This window comes from Argentina anserina, chromosome 4, assembly GCF_933775445.1.
Source record: "Argentina anserina chromosome 4, drPotAnse1.1, whole genome shotgun sequence".
NCBI lineage: Eukaryota > Viridiplantae > Streptophyta > Magnoliopsida > Rosales > Rosaceae > Argentina > Argentina anserina.
In genome coordinates this window covers 17,675,196-17,697,697 of record NC_065875.1, presented here as the reverse complement: position 1 = coordinate 17,697,697, position 22,502 = coordinate 17,675,196, and the positions used below count along the sequence as shown (strand labels likewise).

The 22,502-nt window shown below is 42.5% G+C and overlaps 3 protein-coding genes and 1 pseudogene across 3 annotated transcripts; all 4 read right to left on the bottom strand.

The window, feature by feature from the left end:
• Positions 1–396: 396 nt before the first annotated feature.
• Positions 397–1,731, bottom strand: LOC126790380 (putative ubiquitin-conjugating enzyme E2 38; annotated as a pseudogene).
• A 215-nt stretch (positions 1,732–1,946) lies between these two features.
• LOC126790392 (probable enoyl-CoA hydratase 1, peroxisomal) lies at positions 1,947–3,795 on the bottom strand. Its single transcript, XM_050516604.1, has 3 exons — positions 3,366–3,795; positions 2,989–3,271; positions 1,947–2,220 (listed from the first exon to the last, which is right to left on the bottom strand). Exons 1-3 carry the CDS (start codon positions 3,779–3,781, stop codon positions 2,116–2,118), a joined length of 804 nt encoding a protein of 267 aa, XP_050372561.1. The 5' UTR covers positions 3,782–3,795; the 3' UTR covers positions 1,947–2,115.
• Positions 3,796–8,456: 4,661 nt separating this feature from the next.
• Positions 8,457–9,278, bottom strand: LOC126792303 (uncharacterized). Its single transcript, XM_050518759.1, has one exon. The coding sequence runs from the start codon at positions 9,276–9,278 to the stop codon at positions 8,457–8,459; it is 822 nt and encodes a 273-aa protein (XP_050374716.1).
• Positions 9,279–18,570: 9,292 nt separating this feature from the next.
• LOC126790382 (GDSL esterase/lipase At4g16230-like) lies at positions 18,571–21,373 on the bottom strand. The gene is given in 7 exon segments (XM_050516597.1): positions 18,571–18,746; positions 18,749–18,799; positions 18,877–19,135; positions 20,578–20,657; positions 20,660–20,822; positions 20,920–21,050; positions 21,139–21,373. Coding segments are annotated over 7 exon segments (1,095 nt in total).
• Between the last annotated feature and the right edge of the window lie 1,129 nt (positions 21,374–22,502).

Below are 22,502 nucleotides of genomic sequence, written 5' to 3'. Positions count from 1 at the left end.
TGTTTTACCGGAAGCAACTAGTATTTGTACCAGGACTGCATTCCTATCTGCTAGAACCATGTGTTTCGTTTTTACGATGGTATAAAGCAGTAGATCCACGTTTTAATAAACGATAAGGATTAACTATATCGTTTAATGAGGGCCGGAGTACGTGATTGAGTTGGAACATTATTCTTCTACCAATGCAAACAAAGATCAGTGAGACTCTACAGCACAGAGGCTTCAATCTTTGCACTTGCTCATACAATCTCCAACTAAAAGAGTGTACAAGATCGAGTACTTAAGCTTCGATTATGATCTACGTACGTAGAGTGAAACAAAAAAAAATACAAAGAGAGATCTACGTACGTACGTACGTAGATTTAATTATCTTAGAGTAACTCTATGTGGGTAAATTTGTGAAACGATTTGGATCATGAAAGAAAGAAGAAAATTTGACAATTTAAGCTAATTACTGAACTACGTACCAGCCTTCCGGCCGGGTTGTCCCTTCACGCTACATTTGCAAAGTACTACAAAAGCTACAGAGCCCACCATTACTGCAGCGGAGAACAACCGTCCCGGAGTACAAGCCAGCTCAACTTTCTCCTTCACTTGATATGTGAACGTTTTCAATTCCTTGACCGGATTGTTCTTCAGAGATACCTTATTTTTTTCGAAAGCCTTCACCGGATTCTTCTTCTTCAGAGATGCCTCATTCTTCTCAAAAGCCTTGACCGGATCCTTCTTCTTCACGGATGCCTCATTCTTTTCGAAAGCCTTAACCAGTTGTGGGTACAACTGCACCATTGATTCCCTGAACTTCCTAGAATCCGAAGATCGGCATGCCTCACTATCCTTGTTGTAATAGCCTTGTCTCGCATAAACGTTGCAGGCTCTCAGAATCCGACTCGCTCTTCCACGAAAATGCTCAGCGGTGAAAGCTTCAAAGTTTTTGGGTGGATTTTGGAGCAAATACAACATTGACCTGCATGTCGCAATAAAAGCATCGTCGTTGTAATTTTGCGACAAACTCTTCATGCCAAACCACCGGTTCAAGAACCCAATAACCGGTTCGTTATAAAAGGGCTTCTCATTGAGAACAAGCGCCTGAATCGACACCAAAACTTGGAGGAGGGTGGATTGAGTTGAGTCCCAGTTCTCACTGCCCCGGCCAGGCCACGTATTGAGTAGCTCAAGCAGACTTTTCCATCCATGTGGAGATTAGGGTTAACCCCCAATCCGTGCGAGCGATAATAGACCTTGGGTGGTTCGTTCGGGTAGTTTTCCGGGAACTTGATGTCGAAGAAGAAGAGTCCATCCTCGTAGGGTGTGCCTTCCGCTCCGACGATCACAGCCCTGAAGAGGTCCAGACGAGTCTCGTACATTCTTACATAAATGGCTTCCGGGAGATCCTTCTTCAGAATTCTCCACTCCGCCATGATCTTCTTGTTGGCCGTACTGTTGATGAAGCAACTTTGGTCGGAGTAATGGTGGTCTGAGTGGTCCGAAACGACATCGAACTGCTTGAATAAGGGTTTGGTGTCGCCGGTGACGGCCATGGTTACTTGCTTGGATCCGGAGGGGAAAAGGATTTTATTTTTGACGGACGATGGGATTTAGGTTCGACCTAACTCTAAAGCAACATGTCGTATATAAACGATAAAGACTAGTACTACATATAATCAATTAATGGGCTTGAGGGCACTTTGTTTTGGTCCAGATCTCCAGATATAATTGCCAATGGATTCCTACAGAAAATTGGAAGAAGCTTGATGGCTGTCCTGAATTTGAGTGATACCAATTTTCGTTAGGCTAAACTAAGTCCAGATATAACATAAAGTTCTACAAATAACCATTCCTTTGCATCAGTGTTACTAATTTACTATTGGGCGTAGTTTATCAAAAAAATGCAAAGACTTTAACAACACAAGGTTGATTCAAAAGGCATGCTTTTGGACGTCAAATGAAGAGAGGAGAATAGGGTAGCAGGGTTGCAATTAACAAACACCAGATACCCAATAACATTGAACTGTCTATTGACTTGTGATCTATTAGGACAGACTGAATGATTCCCAGCAATATGCTCCCTCAATGTTTTTATACTTACAGTGAATAACAAGACTATTAGAACTTCTACAGCTTGGAAGAAGGCTTTTTGGAACTCCGGCCAGCTATAAACTCTTGCATCTTCTTAAACTGATCCTTGGTCATTCCATTGTAATATTCATGAGCCCTTTCCTGAAAATTACAGGCACCAAATGCAATATGCATTAGTATTTCATATTGCCATGAAGAAATACACTAAGACAGGCACTGGTAGAGCAACAAGGGCATACAAAAACACTACACATAGTTTTTTTTGATGCAGCTTCCAAAATTTGCTATACAGGAACAAATGCAAGCATAGTAAGAGTGCAAAGTTTATGCCAAAAATTTCATATAACAAATTCTTTTGTTAGACTCTCAGCAATGTTTCCATTTACTTTAATTAAAGCCTACAAAAAAGAGAACTCATTCAGCTTGGAAAGACGATGAACTATCACAATGGCTACAAGAAGGTGCTGTTTGATTGGATAAATTGAACAGAGTAGCTTTAAAATGACACAGTGAAACAATGATCAAGCAAACGAGCAACTGTAAAACACGAGAGCATAAATCCAATCGTATTTCTATGTTCTTTTTGTTCACAACCAAAACATGGTGCTTATTCCATTTTACCGTTCTCATTCCATCACCATTCTCCTTCCTTGGCTCACTCAAACCAATCAAACCAACCTTAATCATAGCTAAACATCACTCGTCTTCCAGATAATCGCGAAACACCATCTCCACAGTGACAGCTCCAACTCATCATCACGTCATCTCCTATTATCTCATGATTTGCACAATTCCAAACTAACAACTTCACTACAAGTAAATCATACTCGAAACTAATCTCAAAACACTTCCTACAACACTCAACTACACTCAGATATACAGTACGCGAGAAGTCGAAATTTTACATACCTTCTCTAATGCAAGAGCATGACCCAAGTCCAGCTTAAGCCCATCATTAATAACAGCCTTGTACCTCACCACCAGGTCCTGGTTGTTCCTCACAATCGCCTCACCTAGTTCCCGCGCTTTCTTCATCAACTCACCCTCCTCCACCACATGGTTCACAAACCCCAGCCTCTCACCCACCTCCGCCGTCAATGCCGCCGCCGTCAGCGACACCTCACGCGCTTTGTTCGCCCCTATAATCCTCGACAGCTTCTGCGACAACCCCCACGACGGAAAAATCCCAAATCTGCATTCAAAACGTAAACTTCCGTCAACTAAATCCGGGTCGGGTCGGACCCGGATTGAAAAGGAAGGATTTTTCAGCATCCAAGCTCTCTCACCTGGCATGAGTGTCGATGAACTTGGCTCCTTTCGCGGCGACGACGACGTCACAGGCGAGAGTGATCTCGAATCCGGCGGTGACGGCGAAGCCGTTGACGGCGGCTATGATGGGCTTCTTGCAGCGCTCCATTTGGGCGACGGGGTCGGTCTCGACGTCCTTGACGTCGCCCTTGAAGACGTCCTCGGCGGCGGTGAGATCAACGCCGGAGCAGAAGGACCGACCCGTACCCGAGAGGATGATGACCCGGACCGAGTCGTCTTGGTTGAGGGACTTGATGGCCCGGGCGAGATCCGTGATCATAGGCTTGGTGAGGGAGTTGAGCAGCTTGGGACGGTTGATGGTGACGTAGGCGATCCCGTCCAGTCCGCGGTCGACGAGGATGAGATTTTCCGGCGGGGATTGATTTCGGTCCATTTTGTTTTTGTTTGGAAAATGACGATTTGCTGTGAGAGGGTCGTTTTTATTAGTTATCTTCGGAGCTTTGAATTGCGTGCCTCGATGCCTAATCGGTGACGTCAGTTACCCGCCAAAGTTTGTTTTGTTTATTTATTTATTTGGGTTGATCTAGTCCTATCCAAACTTGTTAAACTTTCCGATAATGTCATTGACGTATCGGCCGGTCGGCTTTCCGATATCAATTCCGGTAGGATGAAGCTTGAAAGGAGTAACGAGGGTCTTATGTAGACATGTTCATTTCAGCATGGTACATTTTTGAGAGCCTCTGTATTGAGTTTGCAGTTGTGCCTCTGTAACGCTAAGCTCACAAACACCTAGTGCATCGTTATCTACTTCAAGGTCTTCTAATTTGTTGCTGATCGGAGAATAGTCCTTGTTAATGTAGTATACTGCGCTATGGCAATACACTCCACTACTCACGCAATGACTACGCTGTGCTCCTTGCTCTCGTTCTCGTCAAAAGTAGCACAACTCCTTGCTCTCGTTCGCGTAGGACATATTTGAACGTTGTCTTTGAGCGTAGTGCGTCCGCCATAGCGTAGTGAATCTTTACGCGTAGGATGTCTTTGGACGCTGTCTTTGAGCGTAGTGACGTGACCTGGAAGAGGCGTTATTCACGCTGTAGGTTGCATGTGGCGTACATGCATTGGGTGAACGTGCCCTGGACGGTTCAATTTCGGGGAGATGACTTTAGTGACTAAAGCAGTTATTGCGTATATTTTTGAGGCGTCGCCTCAGTGACTCATGCCACGTGGCGAGATCTGAAATGACGACTTTTGGGTCAACGACTACGATCCGATTTGTGCCTTTCAACATCAACGACTGGCAATTTCTTGTGAGAGATCGACGGGTATGATCAAGTTTATGGTTAATATAAAAGAGAGAGAGAGAGAGAGAGAGAGAGAGTCATTATCAACAGTTTCAAGTTTTTCGAATTCCCGAAAGTTCTCGTTCCCTCCTTTGCTCTCGACCACATTCTTCATCCTCAATCGAAATCTTGCTAGAGTTGGTGTGCAAATTGTTCTCCAAGGTATGTATTTGTCGAAACCCCTTATCCTTGTTTGCATGTTTTGGTAGATTTTGGTAGGATTTGGGTTGTGGGGTGATGCAGTGGGTTTTGGCCTTTGGTTTTCCATCAAAATTTATGGTTTTAGATTTGTTTGATATGTGGGGATGTGTTTTCCGGCTAGTTAAGATGTTTTGTGTGGGTGGTTGTCGATGAATGTCGCCTGAATTTGGGTTTGGTGTTCGTCCTGTTCTTCGTGTTCTTCATGTTCGTCATTGCGGTACTCTAGGCTAGATCTGATTGACTCTCTAACTTCTTAATTTAGGTTGTTCGTGTTTGACTGTGGTGTTTCTTGTTGCGGCGTAATGCCTAGGATAAATGTAATAACTGACAATTTCCGCTCATGTAGAGGGAATTTGGTTCGCGTCGACATCATCCGATTATTGGACGAGTGAGTTGGAGGTTAACTACTTGAATCTATTGTGGCGTAGCAGAGGCAGTCCCTTGCGTAGTAGTAGTCGCGCCACAGTCTTTGCGGAGGTGTTAGCCAATTAGGATAGTAGTGAGTCATCGATTTCAATGGAGTCAGGCCATGAGGAAACCGGGGAGAGCGAAGTGCATCTAGTGCCGGGCCAAGATCCAGGCATACGCAAGCGTATTACGAGCGCGTCTGGAATGTCTACGTCGAGTCAGGCGTTAGGTCTAGTGCATGTACGACGCTGGCTCAATGGCTGGGTGAAAAAGTCGGAAGTGGAGGATCCGCATGGGGCAGACCGCGCCGCAGTGGTGGGATATATGGAGGAGCTTAAGCTGCTAAATACGGTCGTAGCGCGGACCATTAAGGCGGATGAGTATGACTCGATGCTGCATGAGGGGTACGCGCTGGTCAGCCCTTCCCCGTTGCAGCTGGGAGTGGAGTTACTATTAGACCCACAGCTGCAGTACTTGGTGGCAGAGTTTGGTTTAGCCTTTGGCCAGGTAAGCTACAACATGTGGAGAGTGATTCTCAGCCTCTGCTCACTCTTCCAACTGTCGAGGTGTTGGTTTCCTACTGCGGCGGAGGTACTCCACTTCTTTAGGATAGACTACAACCAGCGTAACAGGAATGGAGGGACTATGCGATTCGTCAAGCGAGATGAGCGTGGCGAGTTCCAAGTGTTGGAGAACTGGCCCTCCACGGAGACGGGCTGGCGAAAGAATAACATCATCGCAGAGAGTGGGTAAGAGTACAGACGTATCCACAGGAATGAGTATCTCTTGAAAAAGCGCATCCCCTTACATTTTCAAGCTATTAACTGTAGGTGTCATAAGTTTGTTGATTGTTTGCTATGTAATGGTTGTGTACTAATGTACGGTTGATTATTTTGTGCAGCGGGGAGAAAGTTGGCGTTATCAGAATGTGAAGTCGAGCGTGTCAATCGCGTGACGTACTTATGGAGGTGCCAGGGACAGGACTTGATCCATGATTTGAAGGTGTTAACCAACCCCTACTTGCTGTTTGAGCAAGGATTGTTGCGCCGCCACCGTAAGTGCTGCAACTACGCTCTTTTTTTTATTTGGTTTATATATCTGTGATTCTGTGCGCAGCTATGACGCTTTCGGTCAATAAGAATTTCGAGAAGTCAGAGTGCGTTTGCTACGCGAGGTTCATGCAGCAAGAAGATTCCCACGTGACTGCGGACACCGAATGATAGCCTTAACCATGCTGTAGTGAGTGATGACCATGCAGTCGGTGGCGGCAAGCAAGAAAGTGAACGTTGCCACCAAGTGGGTCGAAGATGCGCCACATGCCATAGACTTGGCGGTGCCGACGCACGCGTCATTGCCGAACGAGGAAGGCATGCCCCGCCGCAGTGATGCGGAGTGGATGGGGCGGATAGACTTCGATTCGCGGTTGGCAGCGCCGGCAGAGTCGTTGGAGGGGAAGAGGAAGAAGGCGCAGAAGGTGGTCGCCACATAGCGCAAGGCAAAGGCTGGTGCCTCAGGCTCGCAAGCCGCACTTGTGTCTGAGAATGTGGTCGGTATGACGGTCGCAGCGCTGCAGGCCATGAGGCAAAAAACCACTCATAAGGGCCCCTTGACTTTTACCGACTCCTGGGTGTATGGGGACCTCTCAGCCCTCGACCGTAGTCCTCTCAGCCAACTCGATGAGGTAGACCTGGAGAAGTTGATGCTAATAGACCAACGTGCCAGTATCGGGGGACTGCGGCGGCCTGAGGGATCAGGTGTGGATGTGTGCAGTCCCTTAGGTCTGGCTGCGACCAGGGCGGCGAAGCTGGTGTTTAACCTGCTTGACATGAAACAGGAAGTCATGGAGGAGCGGCACTTGCTCACTGAAGTGACGGAGCAGGATAGCGGGCACGCTACAAAGGTTCTGCTGCTAGAGAATGACTTGGCTAATGCCCGAGCGAAGCTAGATAATGCAATGAATATGCAAGAAGATCTGCGTTAAGAGGTTGCCCGACGAGAGGTAACTGAATCTCTGGCGCAGTAGTTGACTGCAGAGATGGATGCGGCGAGGTCAGCCTTAGCAAAAACGGAGGAAGCGACGACCGAGAAAATGTGCGCAGTTGAAGAGGCTTCGGCCAACACAGTTGAAGCGTTCAAGACGTCACCAGATATGATGGAGTACCTAGAAGGGTATTATGTTGCGGTTGTAGGCGTCATGTTGGCTCAGCTCTAAGAGCTGGAGTTGTTGGACCCAGCAGACTATGAGGTGCGGCTGAAGGAGAAAGGATTGGAGGTGCCAACCATGCCGCATCAGTTAGTGCCACCCTTCTCGCAGCTGCCCTCTACTGCGGACGATGATGACGCAGTAAGGAACGGCAGGTCTGACTCTTCTTCTACTGGTTTATCTTGTGATAATGATAGGTAAATTCTAATATGGAGACTCCTTCTCATACTCCTCATTTCCTTACGACGACGACGTAGTAAGGAATTTTCTTACTCGTCTTCTACTGGTTTATCTTGTGATAATCACATGTCTGATTCTAATCTGGAGACGCTTTCTCCTACTCTTCCCTCGCAGAGCACCAAGATGCACAGTCGTCGCAAGGCGAACCGGGCCAAACGGCGGCCTCGAACACTGCGCGAGCATACGACGCCTGAGCAATACGGGGTAGTCCAAGCTGTGGGAGAGGAGCGGGAAGGGAGTACATCTGAATATATGGTGCATGGGGAAGAATGAGGCGGCGAAATGGAAGAACTCCCTTTGTACTCGATATGCCCTTTTTAAGTGTTTTTCCTTGTATTTATTTAGCTTTATCTGTAGTGGGACTTGTGCCATTCTATTGATCAATTTAATGAACTAAAGCTCTTGGGCCTTCAAAGTTTCCCGTTTCCCATGTGTTTTTTTGCCGTAGCAAACATTATGTGATTGTGCTTTATACTTTTGGTTACATGCTCAATACTAACTTTGTTATGTGCACAATGAAATAGTCTGCATAAGGAATTTAATTGTCATAATGCACTAGTGTGCACTGTCATAGTAAGAATCAATGGTTTGAAAAATTCCTCATTTAATTAATAGCTTGGCCGTAGCTGAATATTTACAAAGATAGCTTTGGCAGTGTGTCATAAGTACTTAAAACAGTCCAAGTCCCTAAGTGTTGCGCTACGCGTGGACCTTTACTTGTAGTAGTACTTAAGTTGTTTCATGTTCCGAGGGTGGGCTAGTCTTTCTCCGTACTTGTCTTCCAGATAGTACGTGTTGGGCGCAATGATCTCCACATCCTTATATGGTCCTTCCCATCTCGGGCATAGTTCGGTAACCTTTGTTTGAACTTTCTTTAGGACCCAGTTCCCGAGTTGAAGTGTTCTGCTCTTCACCCGAAAATTGTAGAAGCGTGTCATGTACTGCTTGTTCAGGATGTTGCGGTGGTGCGCTGCAATGCGTTTCTCTTCCAAGAGGTCTTTGTCTAGTTGCATGTTCTCCGAATTAGTCTCGGGTTCAAACAGTATAACCCGTTGTATTGGTTGGATCATTTCAATAAGGAGTACTGCCTCTGTGCCATACATTAGACAAAAGGATGTCTCGCCTATGGCCTCTATTGGCGTGGTTCGGATTGCCCATAATGCCTCATCAAGCTTCTCGGGCCAAAACCCCTTTGCACCATCCAACTTCTTCCTTAGGATACCTTTGGTTAGTTTGTTGGCAGCCTCTACTTGCCCATTAGTTTTGGGGTGCGCGACCGAGTCAAATTTGAGCGTAGTCCCCCTTTCTTTGCACCACGTGATTAGGAGGTCATTATTAAATTGCGTGGCATTGTCCGTGATGGACTCCGGCGTACCATGGCTGTAAAAGATATTGCGTTGTAGGAAATGTGGGACCTTCTTAGTTGTTATTGCGGCCAAGGGTGCAGCTTCAATCCACTTGGAGTGATAGTCGATGCACACGATGACCCACTTGAACTGACCTTTTCCGACGGGAAGTGGGCCGATCAAATCCATGCCCTAGAGGTAGTTGATCAATGCGCTGATAGTGGTTCTGAGGGTTGTCGCGGCATAGGTCTATGTATCTGAAATTTGTGACAAGATCTAGCTAACTCATGTGCGTCAGCAATAAGTGTGGGCTAGTAATAGCCTGTCCGCAGTGTCTTTCCGGCTAGTGATTACTGCCATAGTGATTACCGCAGTCGCCACTGTGAATCTCTTGCAAGATCTGTTTGCCTTCTTCAATTGTGACATATCTCAAGCTGGCGTTTAGTAGGCTTTGGCGATATAGTATGCCGTTTTGCAAGTGGTATATCACTGCGTGCCTCATTAGCTGTCTTGCAGTATCCTTGTCCTCGGGTAGCTTACCATCGCGTTTAAAGGCTACGATCTCATCCATCCACGAGCCTTGTTGTTGTTCTATTTGACATATCTCTTTTAAGGTCTTAGAGATGGAATGATGGTGGAGCACTTCGACCCTGGTATCTTTATGGCACTGATGTGGATGCGTCATGGCAAGTCTTGCTAAGGAGTCCGCCCTTGTGTTACTGGCCCTCGGGATCTGGGTGATGTGATAGAATTCGAATTGTTTCAATAGTGCCGTGACGTATGTTAAGTAAGCCGCTAATTGCTTATTTTTGGCGTGAAAGACCCGATGACTTGATTGACTACCAGCTGAGAGTCACTGAATACGTTGATACTCGTTGCGCCAGTGCTTAGGGCCAACTGTAGTTCTGCGATCAGTGCCTCGTACTCTGCTTCATTATTAGATGCGGAGAAGTTGAACTTGAGAGCGTACTCCAGCTCTAGTCCCCCCGGTCTGCTCAGAATGATACCTGCACTGCTAGACTTGGCGCAGCTGGAACCGTCCACATGTAAGCTCCATGGGGAAATTGTGGTGTTCGTCATGGCACCGCTTGGTGCTAAACCAGAATTAACTTTATCGGTCTCATCTCGGGGAATCATTTCTGCAATAAAATTTTCTACGGCCTAACCCTTTATTGCGGGTCGGGGCTTGTACTTAATGTCAAATTCTGTTAACTCAATAGCCCACTTGCTGAGTCGCTCTGAGTGCTCTGGATTCTGCAGTACTTGTTTAAGAGACTGGTTTGAAAGCACGTGGATACTGTGAGCTTGAAAGTAATGGCACAGCCGTCTAGCTGCAACGATGAGTGCGAGGGCTAACTGTTCCATTGTCGGGTATCTTGTCTCTGGATCGTTCATGGCCTTGCTGGCATAAAAGACTGGAAGTTCTTTTGTTCCGCCCCGGTAGACTAGTGCACTACTAATCGCGGTTGTGGATACTGCAAGTTAAAGATATAGTGGTTCACCTGGCTGCGGGGTTGACAACAATGAACAACGATGAGGTAGTCTTTTAGCCCCTGAAAGGCTTCCTGGCAGTCAGGTGTCCACTCAATCAAATTGCTCTTGGAACGCTTTAATAGTTTGAAGAATGGTTCGTATTTGTCGGTCAGTCTCGAGATAAATCATGATAACGCCACAAGTCTCCCCTGAAGGACCTCCACATCCTTCTTAAGCACTGCCTACGCCATGTCCAGAATGGCCTGCACTTTTTCCAAGTTTGCCTTTATAATGCGTTGGCTAACGATGTAGCCCAGGAACTTGCTTGTCGTTATGCTGAAAAAAATACTTTTCTAGATTCAGCCGCATCTTGTACTGTTTAAGCACGTTGAAAATGATTCTGAGATTGGCCACATGGTCCTCAGCTTTGACGCTTTTGGCCAACATATCGTCTACATAGACTTCGATCTCACTGCTGATGTGCTTATCGAACATATGCGTAATATAACGTACGTATGTAGCCCCTGCATTCTTTAACCCAAAGAGTATGACATGGTAGCAATAATGGTCTATGTTCGTAACGAAGCTCGTAGCTTCTTGGTCCGCAGGGTTTATGCGTATCTGGTTGTACCTAGAGTAGGCGTCCATCATGCTTAGCAAATCATGACCTGTTGTTGTGTCAATTAGTTGGTCAATTTTGGGTAGAGGGAAGCTGTCTTTAGGACATGCCTTGTTCACATTGTTGTAATCCACACACATCTGCCATTTTCCGTTGGCTTTATGGACCATGGCATAGTTTGAAATCCACTCTGGGTATTGGGCCTCCCTAATTAACTTCATGCCCTTCAACTTATCGACCTCTTGTCGTATTGCGATACTTTTTTCGTCATCAAAATTGCGGCGCTTCTAATTGAATGGATATGCGGAAGGTTTGATGTGAAGTTCGTGCATGTTGATGTCAGGCGAGATGCCAAGCATATCCTCATATGACCATGCAAATACTTCCATGCTCTCTCCCAAGAAGTTGGTTAGATCCACTTCTACTCGGGGCTAAGGGTAACCTCGATCTTGATCTTTCGCTTTGGGTGGTGTGGGAAGGGTGTGATGCTCTTCAAGAAAGATTCGGGATTCGCCGATGTCTTGGCTTCGTAAGGCGTAGTCTTTTTCTTGCTTTTACTCTTTGCGACTTTGTTGGTTAAGTTTGCTGCGGCATGTACCACTAAGATTTCATGCATGTTGCGTGTGTGCTTGATTGTGCGTGCTTGACACTCCTTCGCCACGAACTGTGATCCACAGACCTACCCTATTCTATTTGGGGTTTGGAACTTGATCAGAATCATGTATCCCACGATGAAGGTTCGTATTCGGTTGAAAGTAGGCCGACCGATTATCCCATTGTAAGAACTGTAGGCATCGACTATGATGAACTCAAATTCGGCGGAGATTGTGCATGGCGCAGTTCCAATGCAAACTGTAATGTAGTCCGAGCCTAGAGGTTGGTTTATGTATCCGAAAAAGCTGAGCAATGGTTCGTGGTCCTGTACTAACTTCTTACAACTACGCTTCATCTATTCGTAGCATCCCTTGTGGAGAACACTGCGGATCCTGTATCGATCATTATTTTGCCCACGTCCCACTGTCCACCCAAGACTGCATCTATGAGGAATGCGTCGTCGTTGGTAGGGAGATGCCAATTTCCTCCTCTTCAGTGAAGTTGATCTGTTTGCATCTTTCATTCTGCCTTTTGGTGTTTCCCCCTGCAATGGTGCACACTTGTCTCAGGTGATGGTTGCAGGCGAAGCACTTTTTCACACAATTGGACATGCTTGTCACCATCCTCAATTATGTTGATGCGGCGCAAGTTCTTAACCGCTGCCACCACGTTATGTTGTGCTCTTGAATGCACCTCCCTAGCTCTCATATCACCGTTGGCTCTCATTACGCAGAGGGTTCTACAATCATTTGTGTTATGGCTCCCATTCTGATGGAACTTGCACCACTTACCAGTATCTGCCACGGCTTGAGGGTGTTGTGATCTCCCTAACTTTCTCAATGTCTCCTTGTGTTTGTGGAAGAAGTCTTCAAGGGTTTCTTCTCTCAGCGGTTTTCGGTCACCGCGGCGACCCGTTGCGTTAACTTGACGAAAGTCTCTGTTGTCGCGGCGCTCGCCGCCCGACCTTCTGTGTTTATCCCGGCCGCCTTGCCGATCATGAGTACGTCAGTCATGGTGATTTGATTGTTGTCAGTCCCTCTTCCTTCCTTTACTGTGGTCCTCAATGCCAGGGAAAAACTCGCGTTGTATAGGGACCGTACCAGGAGGTGCGGACGAATGCGTCACATTATTCTTATCCGATGGCACGGGCGTTCTCTTTTCCGTTTATGTCACATACTTTGCTTGAGCATACCGTACCGCCTCTATCATAATTTCATCATAGGTGGCGTCACGAATCCGTGGGTCCCTCCTTGAATGCAGCCAGAGCAAGTGTTTTGTTGAGGTTGCGGCATTTGGATGCGGCTATCTGTTATCTCATGACAAAGGCACCCAGAGTCTTTACTTTCATGTTTCATCTGGAACAAGCCGTCTGTGATGTGCGCTGCGCCAGCCATGAGGATGAACCGGTTAAGGAACGCCGTGGTCAACTGTGCGAATGAGTCCATGGAATTTGCTAGCTGCTCGAAAAACCAATTCATGGCATCACCATCCAATGTCTCGTTGAACATGTGGCAGAGTGTGGTGTCATTGAATTCTCCACTAGCAGTGACTTTCTTGAAATTGTCGATATGCCGGAATAGGTCTCCATCATCCGTGTACGACGTTATTTTCGGGCTCTTTGACTGTGGCGGGCGCACAGTGTTCATGATGCACGTGGTAAATGGACCTGGCCTGGCTGCATATACTGGTTGGCAGCGTGGATTGGCGTCTCGCTGGTCTATGGCAGTTAGCCGCTGTAATATTAAGGCCAGTGTGGGGTCCGGACTGTTGCCAGCAGTGTGGGGTCGTGAGCGGGAAGTTACGCTCATACTTTGTTCCTCGTGGTTACGAATGCACTTGAGGGATGTATGTCGTTTCCTAGCAAGCTCGAAGGGGGTTAAGCTAGAGCTTAGATTAACTTGTTCTCGCCCTTTTGATTGTGCGCTGCCTTTGCCCTGTGACACCTCTTACTATCGACTGCGTTCAGCCCTTGCTAACTGCACTCTCATCTTGTAATAACCCTAATTTTTAGAAACTAAATGTCGAGTATTTTCAAAATATTAAATTTGTGAAATTAATTCAAGACGACAATTGGAGGTTTGCGACATTTCGAAACGAAAACGGAAACGTTCTCGGATCGTTTAATTAGAAAACGTAACGTTACCGCAACATATAGATCGACTTTTATTCCGTCGCTCGGTTGCGAAAACGTCCTTCACAAAAGTCGTAGAGCTCATTGATACGAGTTCGTAGACACGTCACGCGTTCAAATCGGACGTCGGACGCGAAAGTTATTAACGTCGGAAGTTCGTTTCCGATTTTGGAAATAGTATAAAAGGAAGGAGAGGAGCTTAAAAATCAGATTTTTTTCTAAAAATCAGCTCGGGTACTGTTCACCCGATCAAAAAACCTTCTCTGGTCGATTTCTCCACCATCCGACGTCGCCTCGTGTCGTGCCACCTATCAAACTGACAGGCTCGACGATCTCCATCTTTTGGGCTACGCCTTGCACTCCGGCGACAACCACACACAGTGTATCAACCGCCGGAAGTTACTGCTGTGTCGGCGCCGCCTCCTCCGGCCACCATAGCTCGAGATTCTTGGTGGGTTTTGCTTGTCTCAGTCCCAGCAACATTCCCACAAAAAGAATCGAGCCAAATCGAAGTGTAAGTACCCGAATTAAAATTTCAATTTCTAGGGTTTGTGAATAGTGCCGAATTTATGTTCTTCGTTGTTTGGACTGTTTAGGCTCGGATTTAGACCTTGGCGTCAACTAGAAAATTGTTAGAAATGTTGTTTAGGTTATGGTGGTCAAATTTGGTGATGATTGGTGGCGGTCGGCGAACAGTAACGACACATGAATAGTAAATGCGAATAGTAACGACGCATGAATAGTAACTATAAATAGTGATCTGTAACAGTAACTGTGAATATTGATCTGTAACAGTAACTGTGAATAGTGAACTGCAACAGTAAATGTGAACATTGTTTTAGCAAAACTGTAACTGTGAACAGTGGTTTAGTAAAAACAGTGATTAGTAAACACGAACAGTGTTCTGTGAACAATGTTTTATGAACAACATTTCGCTGTGCTGAACTCGTCACCTGATATTTTAAGTATCATTTTCTAAGCATTTATCGTGCTATTAGGTGATTGATGAAACGAGTGAGGAAATTACTTTCAGGGTCGTGGAAGTTGCACGCAGGAAAGAAGGTGAGTAAAATCTCACATATTTACGAATCTACCCTTGCGGAGATTCAAGATTTTACAAGAGTTTTTAATATTGAATTACGACATGTATACGATATAATGGATTACATATATATTGTATAAATGGTAATAAGTACATATATATATAGTTTGCTATATTATATACTGTTATAAATTCATTGGAATTGGTCATTTCGATGACGAGAATTAAATAGTGAGCATGTGATTTAATTTGAACAATATGAGGTGTGATTATTGTACGTGGTTTTAACATGGTGCTTGTTAAAACGTTTTGTCTTCGGACGAGTTTTGTTTTCGAATGAGTTTTGTCTTCGGACGAGTTTTTGTCTTTGGACGTGTTTATGAAATATGACATGTATATGATATAATGGATTATATATATATTGTATAAATGGTAAATATGTACATATATATATATATATAGTTTGCTATATAATATACTGCTATGATTTTATCGTGATTTATGTCATTTTAATGACGAGATTTATATATTGAGCATGTGATTTTGATTTGTACAATATGATGTGAGATTATTGTACGTAATTTTAACATGGAGATTATTAAAATGTTGATTTGTCTTCGGACTTGATTTTTGGTACAATATGATGTGAGATTATTGTACGTGATTTTAACATTGAGATTGTTAAAATGTTGATTTGTCTTCAGACTTGATTTGGTACAATATGATGTGAGATTATTGTACGTGTTTGGCAAGTCGGAACCTAGCTTTTGGCCGGGCGAAAGTTACGATACAGTTAGAGCTCTAGTCTGTCTGCCAGAGTCCTGCATGTGAGGTAACAGGTGGTTATCTGCTCATGAGTACTCATATTTTTGGATATTGGGTAGCGGGTGGTTGCCCAATATCGGTGGTGTATTACGAGAGGGGTAACAGATGTGTACCAGCGTTCTTGGTACCCGTATTATAAATGCATTTGGGTAACCAGAAGGGTTACTTAATTTCTCATGAGCGCTTCTTTTCATATTTCTTTGGGACAACCAGATGGGCCGTCCATTGACTCATGAGTGCATTTATATTTGTTTGATTTGTGGATTTTCGTATATATATTAATATGCGAGTTATATTTTCATTTTACTCATACGAGCTGTAAAGCTTACCGGGTTTGTGTTTACAATCCCGGTGCACCAATTCGATGGTGTAGTGGACAACTCCGCAAGTGTGGATTAGCAGGAATTGACGGACCGCTCAGAGGACTTGAAGTTATTTATCTCCAGCTTGTGTGAGGATTTTGTGTGACTATCTTGTGAGGTTGTTGTGAGGATTATACATTTCCATTTGTTATAATGTTGAATTATAATTTGGTTTGTAATAATCGGTTTGACTGAGTTGTATTTTGAACTCAGATATGATCCGCTGTGGCATTTTAAATGATTTCGATTTCATCGAGATTGTTTGGTGTTTAACGACTTTGAAATTTTGAGTTTTTAAGCTTGAAATTTTGGGGTCGTTACACATCTTGTCAAGTTCGGCCCGCAAAGCTGCAGCCTTCTCGCTCTCGATCGCCTTTCTCTGCTTACTTTCTGCGAGGTCATTTTCCATGTTTGCTAACCTTGCAGCGGCCACAGGGTCAGGCGTCGCGCTAGTGCTCGCAACAGTCCCAAGGGTGGGGGTGAGGATTATGAGATCGTTCGTGGAGGGTAGGAGATGGTTTAAGTTAAGGTCTGTGATGTCCTCCACATGACCATCGGCCGGGGTGGGTGGCGGGGAGTTGGGGGTGCTCATTTGGAAATACAATTGCTTTGCGAGGTGTTGCATGTGTATCACGGGAACCTTTTGTTACGGTTTCTCACAGACGGTGCCAATGTTAATGTAGTATAATGTGCTATGGCAATACACTCCACTACTCATGCATTGACTACGCTGTGCTCTTTACTCTTATTCTTGTCACAAGTAGCACAACTCGTTAGAGTGGAGACCACGGCGGTGTTGTCTTTAATTCTTTGATGCTTAAGTCAGATAGATAGTAATTTCTATAGAGTAACAGTAAGTGGTTTAGTTTGCTTACCTTATGAGGTCAAGGGTTTGACCTTTTATGGTTGAGTTGAGGTAGATCATTCACTCATCATCCGATGTGGAACTAACTGCAGTTGAGGTTTTTCTGGAGCTTCATTTGAGATACGTGTGAGGGCGCCTCTATAGTCGGTTCGAGACGCGGGGTGGCTCGTTACACAGCTGGTGTGGCGGGCTTCATGCCTGTATTGCGGGGTTGGGTTGCTTTTGAGCCTAAGTGTGCTAATAGTCACGCTGATTATGGCTGGTCATAAGCCTATGCCAACGGCCCTTCATATTGATGATTTGATGTTGCATAAAACAAATTGCAAAAAGTAAAAAGAAGGATGATATCAAATTGCATAAAATTGAATCAAGTGCGTCTAGTTGGTGCCTGGTTGCACATAGGATAGTGATCCTTATGAGTATTAAGTAGAGCTCAAAGAAGACTTTCATCTTCTAAGGTCGCGTCACCCTCATCACACTGAGAGGCGAGAGCTAATAGAGTTATGTCACACCGAACATTAAAATTCTGCTTGTGTTAACCAAAAAGTAAATGCAAGCTATGTTTTACTTGTTAATGACAGGATTTATGTTGTTGATTATGGATAAAATACATGTATATATAGCTCAAGGCTTTGAAAAATCCAATCATTATCCTCTATGAGATTAGGCGACGTAGGTTGAAGCCTTTGAGCTTCAAATTTTGGGGGACTTAGATGCTAAGGTGTCATCCGGTATCATTCCTCTATAAAATACAGCAATACCGTTTTTTCTGTTTTTCAAATTTAAAAACAATGAACCACAAAAATGAATTCCAAGATACAACTCAGAAATTCTGAATGAATATGAGAAACGATTATTTGTCATTTTCCTTGTTTTTGAAAACAACACCACAGTCGAGACTCTTCTCCCCTCTCCTTCGTCTTTCTCTGTGCGCTACAAGGCCCATAATTTCAACTGGTACTTAGAGAGGTCTTCTCTTTAAATCTATATCATCTACTGTAGCTTAAAAGATCCTCATATTTTTCAATCAATTGAAACTTGCAATATCATGAAGAACTTGCAAGTTGAAATGATCTGGGGTGAAAGCTTCTGCATTTCTGCTTAGTTACAGCTGAATTTTCTTATCGGCTAGATGAATTAACAACTGAATTGGGAGATCTGGAGATTTGGAGGTGAAGTGTCTTTTTGAACTAGAGATTCAGATTTTAGAATACTCCAACCGAACAAATACTATGATCTTAAAAATTTGCAATTTAATCATCCGTTTTCATTTTGCAAAATAGTTTTACAAAAATAGTTTTAAAAAATGTTAAAGAACACACCCTAATTTTTATTTTATTTTAGTCAATTTTAGGCGTCTCTTTCAACGTTTCGTTCATGTTCTGTTGATAAATAAATGAAAAAAAAGTTCAATTAGGAGATAATGAAGCTTATTACAGACAAATTAATCAAACCATAATAGGACACTTCTAAGCATTTCTTACACTAAAAACATTCCATTCCCTCCGGCTGCAACCTCACTACTAGTTTCTAATGCTTAATGAACCAGTAACCTCCAATTGAGTGCAGTTTAAGAAGCTTGCAGGAGTTGCACTATATTTATTGGTGAAATATCTCTGGAGTTCCCATACAGAAGACACCTTGATATGATCACATTTGAAGCATCAGAAGGATGGTAAGCGTCCCAAAACACATACTTTGATCTGTCTTCGCAAACTTTCGATGGCTGAGGACCGCATGGAATTTATCCCCGTAGCGCCCTGCGACTCTGCAGCATGCAGAGTTGGAATTCTCAAAACCTATCAATGGAACAAAACTAATTAGTTTCATTACTATTCGACCAAGTTAACAGTGAAAGCTCACAATTATGTCTCACCATATGAGTTGTAGTTCTCAGTTATGTATTCCACAATTCTATAGACATCTGCATACACAAACTCGGCAGCTGGAAGATTCATGTTTAGCTCGGTGACAAGGGTTCTTAGCTTTGTGTTGAATGAACGTGCTAATTGATTCGAAAATTCAGCACATCTATCTGGATCAGATAACAGATTTACTTCCCTCTGATATGGTATACAGCCAATAGGTCCTATATTTACTATAACCATCTTCCTTGCACCCAAATTGTACAGTCTCTGCATGTCATATCAAAACAATGTTGATAAAACTGAACCATAGTTCAGTATAGCTTAACTTGACAAAACTATGTTGAATCAGTATGCAATTCTCATCATAATAGTCAATGAATAACTTAATGTACCTAAATTCCCTAGACCAAACTCAAAGTATTATGAGGTATTTTAATATATACCCAATTTTCAGAAGCTCTTTTAAGAGAAACTCACATATTTTTTTCTTCATTATGCACTGAATTATAACCATTTGTTTAAATCTAAATTACAAAATGTCACTATTAAAATATAATATAAAAATGATTAGTGAATCAGTAAATTATCTCTCATTAACTACCTTAATTATAGATTTTCTTTTACTCATCACAAATTTAGAAATAATAGATAATTTCCTTAATTACATATTTAGAATTCAGAAGTTTTTAAATTAAAATCAATTCAAAGTCGAAATCACTTTATGGTGATTTGAACTTTCCTTTTTCTTCTTCTTTTTTTCCTTTTGTTGAATAATTTATAATTTATAATTTCATAGGTAATTTTTTTCATTTTAGCTATTTATTTACAACCTTAGTTTGAAGTAGAGATATAATTTTTTTTATTCCTATTTAGTAGGTTTTTATTTTTAATTACAACCTAAAACTTAGGTATTTATTTTTAAAGCTAACATCTCTTATATAAAATTTTATATCAACCCGTTTGTTAGGTATTTTATCATTCCAAAAATCTCATTCATAGGTTGAATTTTAAATTTATACTAATCTGCATGTATCTATCTATTAGGTAATTTTTACATCAACCTGCTTGTTAGTGATTCTCTAATTTTAAAGATCTCTTCGATATGTTGAACATTTATATCAATATGCATGTTTCTATCTATTAGGTAACTGTAGAGAGTGAAAAAATATTAAAGTTGAAACCTAGAACAAAAGGTTTATCACACAAAAATTCATGGTACAATGATACGAAAAGAAAAGATTTGAGAAAAAAAATATATATATATATATCATAGATAACATACATACCTTATTAGTAGATTTAAAAATTGAAAAAAACGATGAATGATACAAGTACACAACAACCTTTGTTTTCTCTCGTACGATCTATAAAAGCTTGATCAATGTTTGTATTCTGAAACTCTAACATGAGCTATATAAAGAATTTTTTCTCAAGAAAAATTTGAAATCAAATCTTTAAGCAATTTAAAGTAATGAAAAATCAATGATAGGATTGAATTAAACATGTACAATAAATAGTTGATACGATTAAGGAAACCAAAATGAACAAAACGACAAAATAGGCTTGTAGAAAAAGAATTTGGGTTTAGATTGAAAAAAACATTTGGGTGTGAGTTTGATTTAAAAGAGGGGCTCGAATATTGGGTATATCTCTAATTTATTAATACATAGGAAAGAGATAAAAGAGTTATAACAAAGGAAAATATATACTGTAAGTTGTAGTCTGAATCTTGCAATCAAAATGCCAACAAAGGTTTCCGGAGGTATTGACTTCCTCACAGGCTCAGAATAACAGGCGCCAAGTAGTTGTTGATGAAGTCATTAGAGCCAATTGATACTGTGAAGAGAGCTCTTCTAAGTAAATTCACAGCCGCAGGAAGACCAATGCTTGAGATGATGTCTTCCCCGGTATTTGCAAAGTAATCTATCTGTGCATCCATGTTAAGTCTACCAACCTATCAAAGATTACCGACGATTTCCATTTCATTAGCTTAATGTATACGTTATACTTGATCAAATGAAATTGATTGAAAAGCAGAGAGGAATCCTTACAAATATTTCTCCTGTTTCATTAAGAATGCCACCTCCACCTGAAGCATAGTTGACACCCCTCAGAATTACGGGTCCTGTTGTTGTGGGAGCTAAGTAAGGAGGAGTGAATCCCTCGAACCCCAGATTCTGACCTGTTGATTAGAATCTGTCAAGTCAAAAATTGATCAAGGACTAGAGATGAAGGATGAGATGAATGTAGGATTAGAACTTGTTACTTGCCTAGAATGTCAATGATGGTTCTTCCATTTGTGAATCTCCCAGTAGGCATTCCGAAATCGATTCCATTGGGAAGATAATTAGCCTTAGAGAGTGTCACAATATAGTTATTGTTCCCTACTTCAACTAGAGAATCCCCAAACACAAAATTAGCTGGAGTTTCTTTTGCTGAACACATTCTCCAGAGTGCAAACATAATGCCAAGTAAGAATTTTCCATCTGAAAATAGGCCTCCCATTACAAAGACTTGTAAAAACTCAGGGTAGCTCAGATTTCTCAAAACCAATACTATTCTTCAGATAAAGCTTGGAAGGTGCAATATGCAGGCCTATTTATGTAGATAAAATCAAACAAATATTTCATTAAACACGTTATTGGTAGCATGAAAAAACAGTTGAACTTTAGGTCTCTGTTGTGCAACAAGTTTTTGTCAATATCTACAGTCATAGCTAGGCGTAACATGGTGAGATTGAGAACTTAAAACTTAGCAGAAGCATAGAATTGAATGCTGAACTTAGCAACGTAATTACCCAGTGAGAAGAGAACTGTTCTTAGAGTCCCGAAGTGAAAAAGGAAGCATATTCTAGTTGCAAACCCACACTGAAGTCCGTGAGTGTATCTGTATAAAAGTTTCAAAGAAGAATTCTAAAAGGTGGATATCCCATGTGAAATTCTTAAACAGTAATCCAGATTCTGCAGTAGTAAGTAATATATATAGTTTGGTTTATTCTTATCCATTTTTTCATGCAGGGATTCATTAGCCTGTAAAATTTATTCAAAAATAAGAAACTGAGGTGAATCATCCATGCATATACAAATGGTTTAAGATCATGGCTCTAAATTTGTATACTGGTTGGGACTTGGGAACAATCTCATCATCAATATGAACTTGTGAACTATACTCCAATCAATAAGAAAAACGATCTAGCTAAAATAAGGTGAAGACCGACTAAATGTCAGGCTCACATTTATAGAGGCAGCTCAAATCCCACAAATCAACTGTATCTGAATTCGGTGAAAGCCGCAGATTTGCTTTTGCATGATCACAAGATATAGGTCATTTGCTTCATTATTTGCATTGCTTTTGCATGCCAGAACACTCTCTTGCGCGCCAGAAGAACATGCGATCATGAGTTCCCCTAGGATAAAGGAAAGCAGGCATGAGCTAGCTGCATTATCTATTCCTAGCTACCAAACACATATATTCAAAAACAGAGGGACAGTTGCAGGCTCATTGTATGAAAGGTTGATATTGAAGCACAAGGTAAAGTTGTATGCGGTTAACTAGCTTGTGAAACAAGCATGGCATGTTGGAATAGCATGGTGGTGCATGATGGTGGCTCTGCTGCAGCATGGTTTAATCACAT

Excerpts from the sequence above, each read along its gene's own strand:
- LOC126790392 (XM_050516604.1), bottom strand. The coding sequence starts at position 3,781 with ATGGACCGAAATCAATCCCCGCCGGAAAATCTCATCCTCGTCGACCGC. Across the intron at positions 3,272-3,365 it reads TTCATCGACACTCATGCCAG|ATTTGGGATTTTTCCGTCGT; the intron begins GTGAGAGAGCTT and ends TTTTGAATGCAG. Across the intron at positions 2,221-2,988 it reads ATGCTCTTGCATTAGAGAAG|GAAAGGGCTCATGAATATTA; the intron begins GTATGTAAAATT and ends TGTAATTTTCAG.
- LOC126792303 (XM_050518759.1), bottom strand. The coding sequence starts at position 9,278 with ATGGATTTGATCGGCCCACTTCCCGTCGGAAAAGGTCAGTTCAAGTGG.